Source organism: Peromyscus eremicus, chromosome 7 (genome assembly GCF_949786415.1).
Source record: "Peromyscus eremicus chromosome 7, PerEre_H2_v1, whole genome shotgun sequence".
In the NCBI taxonomy this organism is placed as follows: Eukaryota; Metazoa; Chordata; class Mammalia; order Rodentia; family Cricetidae; genus Peromyscus; species Peromyscus eremicus.
In genome coordinates, this window is record NC_081422.1 from 52,202,133 (window position 1) to 52,216,093 (window position 13,961).

The following is a 13,961-nucleotide window of genomic DNA, read 5'->3' on the forward strand; positions in this document are numbered from 1 at the left end:
TGGTCACTTGTCTTTGATCGTCCAGAAAATGGTTGTGTATAGAAGAGATGAAGTTCTGAGAAAAGAGCTCATAGTAACCAAAGATTGAAAGACATTTCAGACTATCTGGATCTGTTGTCTGGATTCTTACCTGCTGTGATCTAGCCTGAGAGTAAATTAAGTTAGAAAGGACCCTAGTAAGTGTACCGAGAAGAACTGAACGTGTCTCCCTGGGGACCTTTTTTCTTCCTTGGTGGCAGCAGCCATCCTGCCTGAGGACATGCTGCTGCTCTTGCTCTTCCTCTTCTCATTTGATAAGCTTCTGTTGCCCTGTTGGTTGTGCACACCTGTAATCCAAGCTGTTTGGGAGTTCAAGGCCAGCCTGGGTGGGGGGAGGGTATTGATAACCTCATGGACAAAAAGCTTCTGTTATCACTTCTTCCCTTATGAAAGGCAGCACTGATTAAGATTTTCAGGAGTATTGTTCATTTCATGGTTAGTTATTTGGGTGATTTTTCAGATTTATTGTTCCATATGAAGTTTGTGCTCTTGCTCTCCTTGCTACTTAATGTGATTTAGAAATACCCTTTGATTCCTGCACACTGACTCTGTTCTTTATGTATCCCCCAGGGTCATCTAGTAGCAGGCACCCAAACCAGGCAACCCCAAAGAAAAGTGGTTTAAAGAATGGCCAGATGAAGAATAAAGATGATGAGTGCTTTGGAGATGATATTGAGGAGATCCCAGACACAGACTTCGACTTTGAGGGGAACCTGGCCCTTTTTGACAAGGCAGCCGTGTTTGAGGAGATTGACACCTATGAAAGGAGAAGTGGCACCCGTTCCCGGGGTGTCCCAAATGAACGGCCTGCTAGGTACCGCCACGACGAGAACATCCTGGAATCAGAGCCTATTGTCTACCGTAGGATCACGGTACCGCACAGTGTGAACAAGGAATTCTGCACAGGTGAGTTACGTTGAGTCCACCATGGGCTACTCTTCCTTTTGATTTTGCTTAAAATAGTAAAACTCAATTGTTTGAAGTCAGCATCGCTGGACGGTGGTGGCGCACACCTTTAATCCCAGCACTCACGAGGCAGAGGCAGGCGGATCTCTTATGAGCTCAAGGCCAGCCTGGTCTACAGGGTGAGTTCCAGGACAGGCTCCAAAGCTACAAAGAGAAACCCTGTCTGGAAAAACCAAAAAAAAAAAAAGAAGAAGAAGAAGAAGAAAGTTAGCATCTTGCATTCTTGCATCAGAAGTTAGTGACTTGGGGGTTGGTGCAGTGTTACTGTCTTGGGGACAGTGACTAACTTAGCAGTTTCAATACTTGTCCCTTTATGTCCTGTATCTGGCAGATTCCGTGCTAATCTTCAGTCTGGTTTCCCTGATAACTGTCTGTATATTTCATCAGAAATGTAGCTCTGCTTACTAGTTATTGGCTGATGCAAGAAGAATTGAAGATGGATAAAATTCATGTGCTAAAATTGAAGTTTCAAGGAATTCAACATTTGTCCTACTGCTTTTATCTCCCAGTAGCCTTGGTCATTGAGAGTTTGGCTGGTTAAAATGCTCACCTAACAAAGTAGTCCCTTTGTAGTTATGAAAGCCACTGTATTATAGTGTAATTCTCTTGCCTTAGTCATTTTCTTTTAGGTTGATTTACTTTTTAATTTGATGTGTGGGTGTTTTGCTTGCATAGATGTCTGTACATGTATGCAGTGCCCTTGGAGCCCATAAGAGGGCATTGAGTTTCCTTGAAACTGGAGTTTCAGTCAGTTTTGAGCAGCCATATAAGTGCTGGGAACTCAACCCCAGTCTTCTAGAAGAGCAGTCAGTACTCCAGCCCCTCTCACAGTTAGTGTTAGACAGGGTCTCACTATGGAGCCCTGGCTGGCCTGGTCTACCAACTACCTATTCCTGCTGCAGCTCTCTGTGCTGTGGTCCCTGTGACTCTGCACAGGTGGTTGGAGTATGAAGTATGTGGTTTCCTGGAATTATTTAGACCACAGGAATTCCTGAGTTTGGGAAGATTATGGTCTGTCTTATAGTTAAGTGACTAAAAAGGTAAGAGTCCATAGTGAGAATGAGGAAAACATTTCAGATCCTGAGAACCTGAGAAAACATTTCCTAAAGAAACCAAAACAGAGGTGCTAATTTGTCTTAGGGTTAATATTGCTGTGCAGAGACACTATGATCAAGGCAACTCTTACAAAGTAAAGCATTTAATTGGAGCTGGCTTACAGTTTCAGAGAAAGTTAGTCCATTATCATCTTGGTAGGAAGCATAGCAGTGTGCAGGCAGACATGGTGCTGGAGAAGGAGCTGAGAGTTCTACATCTAGATCTGCAGGCAGAGAATGTCCCACGAGGTCTGGCTTGAGCATTCCGAGACCTCAAAACTCATCCTCTAGTGACAAACCTACTCTAACAAGTTTGTACCTCCCACTGCCCGGAGCACACCTTTAATCCCAGTACTTGGGAGGCAGGTAGATCTCCAGGTTTGAGTCCCTATGAGCCTACCAGGTCATTTTCATTCAAACTACCACATCATTTTTTCTATTAAACACTGCACCTCTCCAACTTTGTTTTCATATATCTTTTATTTTTAATGACAGGAATGGAAAGTTCTGTCCTCTTGAAATTATTTTCCTAAACTTGCCACCAACAAATACACTATAAGCCACACGTGCTGGTTCTTTTTGCCCAAGAACTCAGGGATTGCAGCTTGTGCTGTGTAGTGATAAGTGGCATTCTACTAGAGCATGGCAGTAAGGGGACAAGAAGCCTAGCAGCCTTTCACGACCTGGTTTTTCTTGTTTTTCCCTAACCATGCTTAGAAATAAAGCCTCTTTGTTGTGCTAGAAATAGAGCAACAGTTACTTCACTGAGCAGCTTCTCCTACAGATGATTTTCATTTCCTCTCCAGAGTCAAAGCACAGCTCTCAAGCGGCTGTTTTTTGGTTTTTTTCGAGACAGGGTTTCTCTGTGTAATAGCCCTGGGTGTCCTGAAACTCTATGTAGACCAGGCTGGCCTGAAGCTCACAGAGATCTGCCTGCCTCTGCCTCCCAAGTGCTGGGATTAAAGGCGTACACCACCGCTCCCTGACAAAGTGATGCATAACACACGTTTTTGAGACAGGATTTTATGTAGTAACCTTGGCTGGGTTTTTTTTTTTTTTCTTTTTTTAATTTATGTGCATGTATTTTGCCTACATGTGGGTGTAGGGTACCCTAGAACTGGAGTTACAGATAATTGTGAGCTGACATGTGGGTGCTGGGAATTGAACCCCAGTCCTCTGGAAGAACAGCCAGTGCTCTTAACTGCTGAGCCATCTCTCCAGCCCCTGAGCAATATTCAAATAGTGAAGAGCTGGACACTTTTCAGTTCCAAATGTTAACATTAGAGTAAGGAAGTCTGTCTCCAGAATACTTGGAAAAACAGTCTAGTTGACATACCTTTTCCTCTTGTGAATATGGACAAGAGAAGACTTCTAGTATAAGACGAGAAATCTGGGAGGCTGGGGAGATGGCTCAGCAGTTCAGAGCACTGGCTGCTCTTCCAGAGGTCTTGAGTTCAATTCCCAGCACCCACATGGTAGCTCACAACCATCTCTAGTGGGATCTGCTGCCCTATTCTGGCATAAAGACGTGCATGCAGATAGAGCACTCACATACATAAAATAAATTAATAAACCAAAAAAAAGGAGAAATCTGATTAATGGCAAGCAGACTGCAGTAGAGCACTCATATACATAAAATAAATAAATAAACAAAAAAAAAAAAGGGAGAAATCTGATTAATGGCAAACAGGCTACAGTCTCCAAAAAGTGCTGTCTCGGAAATGGACCAGTCTAATCAGTAATTTACAGGAGTGGCCTGGAGAGCCCTCCAGTCTAGCCTTGTGGCATTCATGTTTTGAATACCAAATGCTTTCATTTCTCCCTATACCTAGAGTAGTAAAAGAAGAGCAACATGTTTATTACCCATTTGGTGTTAGCTTGGGTTTTAGAATTCTAACAGCTTGCTGCTGCTGTCCTGTATATTCATGCTAAGCGGTGTCATCAACATATAAGCACTTATTTGGTAATTGCACATATTCCCCTTAACACTCTTCTTCACCAGCAGAGAGAGAGAGAGAGAGAGAGAGAGAGAGAGAGAGAGAGAGAGAGAGAGAGAGAGAGAGAGAGTGTGAGTGTGAGTTTGAAGCCAGCCTGGCATACAGAGCAGTTCCAGGACAGTCAGGGCTACACAGAGAAAGGCTGTCTCGAAACAACAAACAACAACAGAAGAAGGATGTAGTAGGAAGAACTGGGGTCTAGCTTAGCAGTCAAGAGCTTGACTTATATGCTCAAGGCCCTGGGCTCAATCCTCACTCAGCATGGGGATAGGAGTGGGGAGTAATAGGAGATGGAAAGATACCCTATGTGAGGGAGCTGATAGTAAGTGTGCTTGGTGTTGAAATGGCAAGCAGGATGGGGTTGCGAGCTTTAGTAATGAGCAGAACAGAAGCTCATGGGCAGGATTTTCTAGGCTGAGAAGAGGATGCTTATTGATAAACTAGGAAGGAATTGATGACTAGTGTGAGTCATCATCTTCCCATTATAGGCTAAAACAGGATCTATAGAGAGCACAGTCCAAGGGACAGCCTCAGAATAGACCACAGGAGTTGAATTCAATGTGTTATGACTAGAACATGTGAACTGGTAACCCTGTGCTCCTGTGCCAAGGTGTTCATTTCCTTGTGAGTAGAAATAATGAACCTAGTTTCTGAAATCAAGTCTCTGCAAGCAGACTGCCTTGATGGCCATTTGATTGATTTGGGAACCTCAAGTCCTAGCAGATCCTCCATTTCCAGAGTACAAAAAGTTACTAGGATTGGGAACCGTCATCATTTCTGGGCCTGTACAGTAAGACAGCTTGTGGTTATTGTTCCACTGAGAAGGGACTCATGAAGCTTGTTGCCACAATTTTAAAGAGTGAACTCAAACTAAAGACTGGAGGAACTGATATCCCCAGTTTGATTATGGGATATCCCTACCAGGGTGACTGCATTGCTAATCTATACCTTCTTGTTCATTCAGTGCCATGGTGGTTCATCCAGAGTGAAAACGTTTGATGTTAGAGTATCTACCATCTTATCAAAGCCAAGTTGTTCTTGCCTAGATGCACCCTGACTCCTTGTCATTCCCAGGTATTTGATTGGAATAGCCATTCTTTAGGTGTTCGGCCTGAAACTTTGGAGTCATCTTTCCATCTTCCCTTGTGCAGAGATCTCAGCCGACCTTTTCTAATGGAACAGCAGGCAGTGCTGGTGTCTTCTGGGGCAGCCCTAGTAGAGCATTTCCTTTACTCACAGAGTATTCATTCTGCCTCCAAACTGGTTTCTTCTTTCAAGGTTCCCTTGAAGTTTTCATGACCTTTTAGTTTCTTGTGCTGCCTCATAAATCCCCAGATAGCCCTTGAGATAGTTCTGTTTGGCCTCTCTGTTCTCACTTTTTGTCTGCCTTCATCTATTTTACACAACAGTTTGGGTTTGGAAAGCCTCCTGAAATGTGGCACTGCCCCTTCTCCTCACTGAACCTTCAGGCCAGTCTTTGAGGGGAAGATGGTGTCTTACCTGCATGTGCATTGCACGTTCTGGTCTCTGGAGTTTTGTCTTTGATGCCTCTCCATTGGAGCCCCTCCTCTCTTGGGACTACAGTCCTGCCTGCCTTTGGCGGAGTTGACATTGAACACCAGACACCTTGTGTGCAGCTTCCAGCTTGAACTTCCTACTTGGCACTGTGCTCAGATGACACAGTTGAGGATGCTGTGTATCATTCTTGTTGATCCTTGCGTATGTGTTGCTTTCTGATGATGGAAATAGGGTCTGATGGTTGTTTTTCTCACTCTACTATTTATCCTGCCCCTGGCTTAGTGCTTTGTTACTTTGCAAACACTTAATGATCATATTTTGAAGCACTTAACTGTATTTTTCTTTTTCTTTCAAACTATGTATGTGTGTGTGGTGTGCAGGTGTGCACCAGTACAAAGTCCATGTTGAAAATATTTAAAGATTCTGAAAAACTACTAGAATAGTATAGTGACTAACCATGCATCCTTCATTCAAAACATCCCGGTTACTGTTTGGCACATTTGTTTATGTATGTGTACACAGCACAGTCCTAGATCATTTAGAATTTAGCTGCACTTAACCATTGTACTTACACCCCCAAGTACATATATTCTGTGGGATATTTATTGCTCTATACAATCAGACTATGAGATTGCTCTCAGGAAATTCTAAGTTGGTACAAAAACATTATTTAAAATATATTACATATACAAGGCTTTGCAGTTGTTTGTAATGTTTTGTAAATGTTCTTTATTTGCAGATTGGCGAGGGGCATTTTTCATTGTTGTTTTGTCTTTTTGAGACAGGATTTCACTATGTATCCTTGGTTTGCCTAGAACTCGCCATCATCCTGCCTCAGCCTCCTGAAGCTGTGATTACAGGCATATACCACCATGCCTGGCCTTCAGGACTTATTTTTAAATTATTATTATTATTATTATTATTATTATTATTATTATTATTATTATTATTTGAAGAGGGTATTTAATGTGGGGGGGGGTGCTTGCCACAGTGAGCATGTAGTGGTCGGACTTCTCTCTGACAACCTTCATGTGGATTCCAGGGGTTGAACTCTGATTGCCAGGCTTTTTACCCTCTGAGCCATCCCACCCCTCCAGTAATGCTTTTTGTTTTGATTTGGGGACGGTTTCTCAGATAGACCAGGCTGGCCTGACTTAGAGGTCCACCTCCCTCTGCTTCCTGAGTGCTGAGACTAGAGTCATCCCCCACCATGGCCCAGCTTAGTGTTTGTATAGCTGTATTTTTAGTTCACTTCTGCCTATTACAGCTACTTGTCATGTCCCTCTTGTTTCCTGCAGTATAGACCAATTTCCATAATGTTTGTTATCTCGTTTTGTTTTTTTGAGATAGGGTCTCACTGTGTAGCTCCAGCTGGCCTGGAACTTATTATGTAGACCAGGCTGGCCCTGAGATCTGCTTGTCTCTACCTCCTGAATGCTAGGATTAAAGACATGTCCCACCATTCCTGGCTAATGTTTGTTACCTTTTGTGACTTGTGAATAGTCAAGATCAGTGTTTTGTAGACTGTTACTTAATTTTTATTTGATTCATGCTAAACATGTTCTTCAGTATTTGAGTAGGGCCTTGTCTTTCTCAAGGCATCACATTATGAGGTTCTTATATGAATATATCCTGTCACCAGGCTGTGTTAGGTCATTTGGTAAGAAATTATCATCCTGACCTTTTCATTATAGTGGTATTTGTCTTCTGATTTAATGATTTCATTTTTTCTTTGATAATTTCCTACATCCATACATTGATCCTGTTCACTCCCAACAAACACCTTAGGCTTTCTCTGATGTCCCCGCCCTTTTTGTCTGTCTGTTTGTAACCCACGAGTCCAGTTAGTGCTGCCTGCTTGCATACTGACTGACCATAGTGGCTTGCTTTTGTGCAGGTGACCATGACTGCAGTGAGTTTTTAAGTGCAAGAGCCATGTCATATATAGAAGACAGCATTTTCTATCTCCCCATCTCCATCCTCTGGCTCTTATGTTCTTTCTGCCTCCTCTGCTCCCTGAGCTTTGTGGGTTTGATGCAGACGTCTCATTTAGGGCTAAGTACTCAATGGTCACTCATGCTCAGCACCTTGATCAATTATGAGTCTCTGTATTAACCACTTCCCACCGCGGCAGGGGGGTTCTCTGGCAAGGTAGAGAGCAGTACTAATACATGGGTATAAACATAAATCTGTAGAAGGCAATTTGACAACATGTCCATTTACTAAATTATTATTATTCCCCCTAGGGCTTAGGACCTCCAGAGCCTTGGGCTTTAAATCAGATTTACAATACTAGGCATGATTTCCCTCCTGTGTAGCAGGCCTCAGATCCCATCAGAAAGGAGCTGGTTACCCGATAACCTCCATGCCACTATTAAATTAGTGGGCACATCTTGCATGGAAGGTTGGTATTATATCATTCAGGGTCCAGCACTGAGTTTAAACATTACACAGCCTCTATGTTTGTTGAACATTACATGGTACCTCATTAAGATATACAACTTTTATGTTTGGTATATTACTTAAAAGTAAAAATTCTAATTTAAACCAGGTGGTGGTGGCATAACCCTTTAATTCCAGTACTTGGGAGGCAGAGGCAGGTGGATCTCTGAGTTCGAGGCCAGCCTGGTCTACAAAGCGATTTCCAGGACATCCAGGACTGTTACACAGTAAACTCTGTCTCAACAAACAAAAAACAAAAACAACAAAATGAATGGTCTGCTGTCTGATTACCTGAGTGTGACCCCCAGAACCCACATAATGGTAAGAAAGAACCGACTCCCACAAGTTTTCTTCACCACTGCATGCATGCACAAATAAGTGAGTAAATATAATAAACTATTTTAAAGTAAACGTGAGAAAAACCAGTGCTCTGAGAGTTAAAAGTATTTAGGAACTGTTGGAGTAGAGACTAGAAGCAGCCAGTGTATCTGAGCCTGGTAGAGGTGGTGTGTGTGGGGAGGTGGAGGCTGGGGGATGGATGGAGCCAGAATAGAAGACTTGGTGTGCCAGGACAGTGTTGTTGTGTGACTGTCGGCGTCTCTTAGCAACCCTCTTGATGCTGTACTGTATGTGGTGGTAGAGTTCATACAGATCTGCAGGGCTGCCTATCCAGTGCTAGTCTGAAGGTGCTGCAGTATTTGCAGGTGGTTGTGAATTATAAAAAGAAAATATGCCACCTCCTCCCAGAGCCCCCATTTTGGGACCACCACAGAATAGACTCAGTTCAGACATCTAGAGAAATCTCATGCCCATCAGTGGAGCTGTTTTCCTTGTTCATGAGACATAGGGCATAGAACCTTTCCTACTAAAGGGCCACATTTGTGTGAAGATTGCATTACATTGAGAGGCACTTGGTTGTAAGAGTCTAGTTAGGCAGGAGAAAGGCTAGACCTGGATGGATGAGAGGGAAGCTTGGATGTGGTGCTGCCAGATTGGGGCATGGGGAAAATGAGGACATGTGTGTCTGTAAGGAGAGAAAGACCTGAAGTGCTGTAGATCGGAATGAGGAATACATAAGTGATAGCGTGAGAAGGAACAGACATGTGCAGTGCTGGGCCACTGGGTCCTGGGAAGGAGCCTGCCCAGCCCCGCACTGGAAATGAGCAATGCAAGGAGGCACCTCCTTTCCCGGCTCATGCAGTCTGGGCTTGACTTGTTTTCCTTGATAGCTAGAGGTTAATGGGAGCCTTATGAGTGCTCTGCTTGTCATGAACTGCATAGTTATATCCCCCTTTCTTACTTCAGTACCACTGTACAGCTGTAAAATACATACTAATATTCAGAGAAACCCGGCAATTGATTTGACTGTCTTGATTCTCAAACAATAAAGACCCATCTTCTAACCCAAACGTAATTAGGCTTGGCCCATGTTCAGACTCCCAGTGTTATTATTTGCAGTATACACGCTATGTTCTTGCTTCCTTTCCTTTGGAGCTTGTTTTATTCCCCCTGACTGTTTCTGATAAGCCAGTCCAGCTTCTTGAACTTTCTTTATAATGTTTAAAAGGAATATTTTGTGATTCTTAGGTGTTCCTTTTGGAGAAGCAAACAGAGCAGGCTGTAGTCAAGTCTAAAGCGTGTGACTGCAGGCAAAGAGGAATCTAGCTTCTCTTGCTCTAGGTTATAGAAATATGCCAGTCCATCAGCAGTACCCCTTCCTCTCTGCACAGACTGGGGGAGATGGTAGGAAACTCAGTTTCCAGCTGTAGTAGCTCCTAGCCAGGGTGGGGAGTGCTTGTTTCCATTGATACCCGAGAGTTTCATTCATAGACTTCAGGGCTATGAAGGGACAGTGGGCTGAAAATGGATCTACTTGTTCTCAGAGAGCTTCCTGTCTATGTGTATAACACAAGAGCCAGGCTTGGAAGGCTTGATTTACAGGGTAGCAGGCCACCCCATTATAAACCCAACAGTACTAGTTCAGGTAAACAGGTAAAGGAATGCGGATTGAGTGAAAGCTCTCCTTTGCATGACTTTGCAGGTAAAGAGGTTTTTGAAGTAGATAGGTGTGCAGCTAGTCTTGACAGGTTTCGAGTAGGACAACTCAGAAGTCTGGAAAATTCAGTCAGCCTTTTCACTGCTGTCGGAGCTTCCTAGTTAGTTCTGATAATATGTGCCTGTCTAAAGCAGGTCATGAAAATGGCTGTTTTAACCAGCTTTTCACATGTACAGTCAGGCTGCACCCTCAGCCTTGGCACGTGGGACAGAGTGACTTAAATTTTAGAAAGGGGTAGAAAGAGCGACAAGGATCTTGGTTATTACGGCAAGGGCTTCAGAACACAAGTTTTTACTTTGGTATTTCTTCTTTGCTTGGTCTCCTGCTCTCTGAGATTGTCACTGGTCTGCAGCTACTGATATTTGCGGGGTTCACCACATAAACTTTGCCAGGTGTACTAGTTGCCGGACAGCATTCTTAGAATTTTGTTTCTGGTGAATGAAAAAATGTTTAAGTAGCTTGACAGTTGTTTTGCTGTGGCCAGAAGGTTGGGTAGTATGCAAATAGGGGAAAGTGACACGTTGTTTGGGAAAACAAGCTGGTGTCTGGATTTCTTAACCTAAGGGGAAGAATTGAGTGGAAGAGAGAATTAAAAGGAAGCGGAGAGCAAATGGGTGAAACTTGCTGCTGAGAAATGGATGAGAATAGCAGTGTTCATTCAGAAGGGTCAAAGGGCTGGTTAGCGTCTGTTCCAGTTCATGAGGGAAACTCCACATCCGGGTGACTTCTCCCCACTTTGGGAAAAGTTCCTTCTGTTTATGCTGTGGCACCTGTGCACAGTGGCCTAAAGCGGAAGCTAAGGAGGGAGGGCGAGTTCCTCCCTGCTTCTTCGTGTTATCTAGAGCACTGGTTCTCAACCTTCCTAGTGCCTCGACCCTTTAGTACAGTTCCTCAGGTTGTGCTGACCCCAGCCATAAATCATTGTCGTTGCTACTTCATAAGTGTAATTTTGTTACGTTGTGAATCGTAATGTACAAATCTCTGTTTTCCAGTGGTCTTAGGTGACCCCTGTAAAAAGGTCATTCGAACCACGGGTTGAGAACCACTAGTCTAGACCAAGTTTTTTATATATGTATGTTGTCATTTGCTCCTCAAGCATGCCTTACTTAGCCTCAGGGAGGAGAATGGACCAGGTGAGGCTTGGTCTTGTTTTTAAAACAGGCTCTCTACATAGCCTTGGCTGTCCTGGAACTCACTATGTAGACAAGGCTTGCCTCAAGCTCCCAGAGATCCAACTGCCTCTGCCTCGGGAATGCTGAGATTAAAGGTGCATGCTTCACCATGCCTTGCAAGGCCTGGTCTTAAAAAGATGCCATTTGACCTAGGATATTGCTCATTCGGTAGAGTTTTTGCCTAGCATGCACAAAGTTCTGGGTTCAGTTGGTTTTTTCATGCCTGACCTTGGTTTCACCATAGACACCTGGGAACATGTCATTGAGCAATTCATCTCCAGGGACAACTAGTCTACTTTGGATTTGCTCTGAGATCTGTAATTGTCTTGAGGCCATGGAAAAAAGGCCTGGCTGAGAAAGTATATTTTATTCACCAGAATTACACAGTGTAAGAAGAAGTCATCCTTCTGACAAATCACAGACATAATTATGTCCCAAAAATGTAAAACCCACCACCAGTGGCCTGTGGAAAGAAGCCCACAGCCTATCTTTTTAGGGAGGAGTTGTGGCAGCACACGAGACAGTTACAGACAGAAACAACCAGTTTCCACAGCCAGTGACCCCATTGACTTTGCCTGGTGAGGCTCCCCATCAGAGAGTTATTTGTCTGGTGGGTCGACTTGTTGACTGTTAGCTGTCATCTGCTGTATATTCTAAGTGGCCTCCAGCATTCAATTTTCAATACTGAATAAATTGGGTGTGGCTATGCTCACTTGTAATTCCAGCATTTAGGAAGTGGAAACAGGATTTGGAGTTCAAAGTCATCTTTGGCTACATAGTAAGTTTAAGCTTGGGCTACATGAGATACCCTACCTCCAAAAAAAGAAAAAAGAAAAGAAAAAAGTTGGCATTTACAGAATCTGCATAGAATGCCCACATTATTTTTTTTAAACCTGGTTTCTTATAATAATTTTCCCTTGCTCCACAGACTCTGGCCTGGTGGTTCCAAGTGTTTCATATGAGCTACATAAAAAGCTGTTATCTGTGGCTGAGAAGCATGGGCTGACCTTAGAGCGGAGGCTTGAGATGACGGGTGTGTGTGCCAGTCAGATGGCACTGACTCTCCTCGGAGGACCCAACAGGTAAGGGGCTCTAGACGACAATGCTGAATGTGGGGTGATGACGTCCTGCCTGGCCAGCCCACAACACCTCACATGCACACAGGAACTGTTGCCAGGCCGTCACTGCTCATCTCATGTGAGCCTCCCTTATGCACCAAATGTCTTCGTTTGCCTTTCTCTTTCCATCTCCTGGAAGTCCTTCCTCCTCCTCCTCCTCCTCCTCCTCCTCCTCCTCCTCCTCCTCCTCCTCCTCCTCCTCTCCTGATGATAGTTGGCTGGGCTTGAGCTCCCTGCTAATTGTCAGGCCTGACTTTGAAAAGCCTTACAGAGATCTGGCCTTTGACACTTAGCCTTTCACTAGGAAGCACATCAGTTTTGAGTGCCATATTTGAACCGTCTAGAAACACCCTAAGAACCTAGCAGAGGAGCTAGTTCCTGCCTGCCCAAGGTTAGGTTAGGAACAGAGCAGTGTACTGAGCACACCAGTGACAACAGCCTGCACTGCTCATGCCCTCTAGTAGTGGAAAGTCTTCAGGAAGTACAGTGAGCTGCTGGGGTGAGGAAGCAGAGAAAAGTGTCTAGGACTTCTCCAGCTGTGTTTGCCTGGACACTGTCTCCTGGATCGAAAGCAGTCTTAATGAAAGCAAGTTTGATCCAGGATGGATAGATTTCACTCTGGCCCCTACCTCTTGCTTTGTAGAGTTAGGAGTATTTGTTCCTCTCTGTTCTTTGCTTGGGCCTGTTCTTTGCTGTGCAGGGTCCCTGATGCTCCTATGCAGGAAGAGGGAAGGAGCCTCCCCCAGGAAGGATAGCTTGCTACACACTGGCTCTCAGAATAGCCACTAGAGTGGGGACTGTTTTTCTTCGTCTGGGTCCTCAGAAGATCCGTCTCTGTCCTTTGTAGCAGTGTTAATAGGCCTTTGGGAGTCAGGCACTGTTTTCTGTCCATGTTCTGTGTGTGTGCCAAGAGCCATTTTCCACAACAGAATTTTTTATGTGCTCCTCAGAGCTTCACATTGAAGGGAAATATTACAGCCCCGTGATTTAAGAGGAGCGAACTATGGCTCAGAGTTGGAAGGATCACCCAAGTAACACTGCCGGTGTACTGGGAGCCAGATCTCCACTCTGCAGAGGTGCTGTGGGTGCTAGACACCCATCTACTTTGATGTGGGTGAGGAAGGGCCCATTGGGGGAGCAGACCTTGGGAGTCAGATGCCAGCACTCTGCAGTGTCTGTCTGAAGGGAGAAGTAGTGTGTTTCCTCTAGAGCAGGGGTTCTCAACCTTCCTAATGCTGCAGCCCTTCAGTACAGTTCCTCATGGTGTGGTGAGCCCCAACATAAAATTATTTCATTGTCATTCCATAACTGTGATTTTGCTACTGTTAAGAATCACAGTGGCCGGGCGGTGGTGGCGCACGCCTTTAATCCCAGCACTCGGGAGGCAGAGCCAGGCGGATCTCTGTGAGTTCGAGGCCAGCCTGGGCTACCAAGTGAGTCCCAGGAAAGGCGCAAAGCTACACAGAGAGACTCTGTCTCAAAAAACCAAAAAAAAAAAAAAAAAGAATCACAGTGTAAATAGCTGATATTCGACCCCTGCGAGAGGGAAATTTAACTGT

General features: G+C 44.4%; 1 protein-coding gene across 2 annotated transcripts in view; it reads left to right on the plus strand.

The window, feature by feature from the left end:
- Edc3 (enhancer of mRNA decapping 3) overlaps positions 1-13,961 on the plus strand; it is a 33,969-nt gene that overhangs the window by 15,249 nt on the left and 4,759 nt on the right. For both annotated transcript variants that reach the window (XM_059267958.1, XM_059267959.1), the window contains exons 4-5: positions 610-945; positions 12,213-12,366. In XM_059267958.1, the coding sequence (XP_059123941.1) occupies positions 610-945; positions 12,213-12,366 (490 nt within the window). The remainder of the gene's footprint in view (positions 1-609; positions 946-12,212; positions 12,367-13,961) is intronic.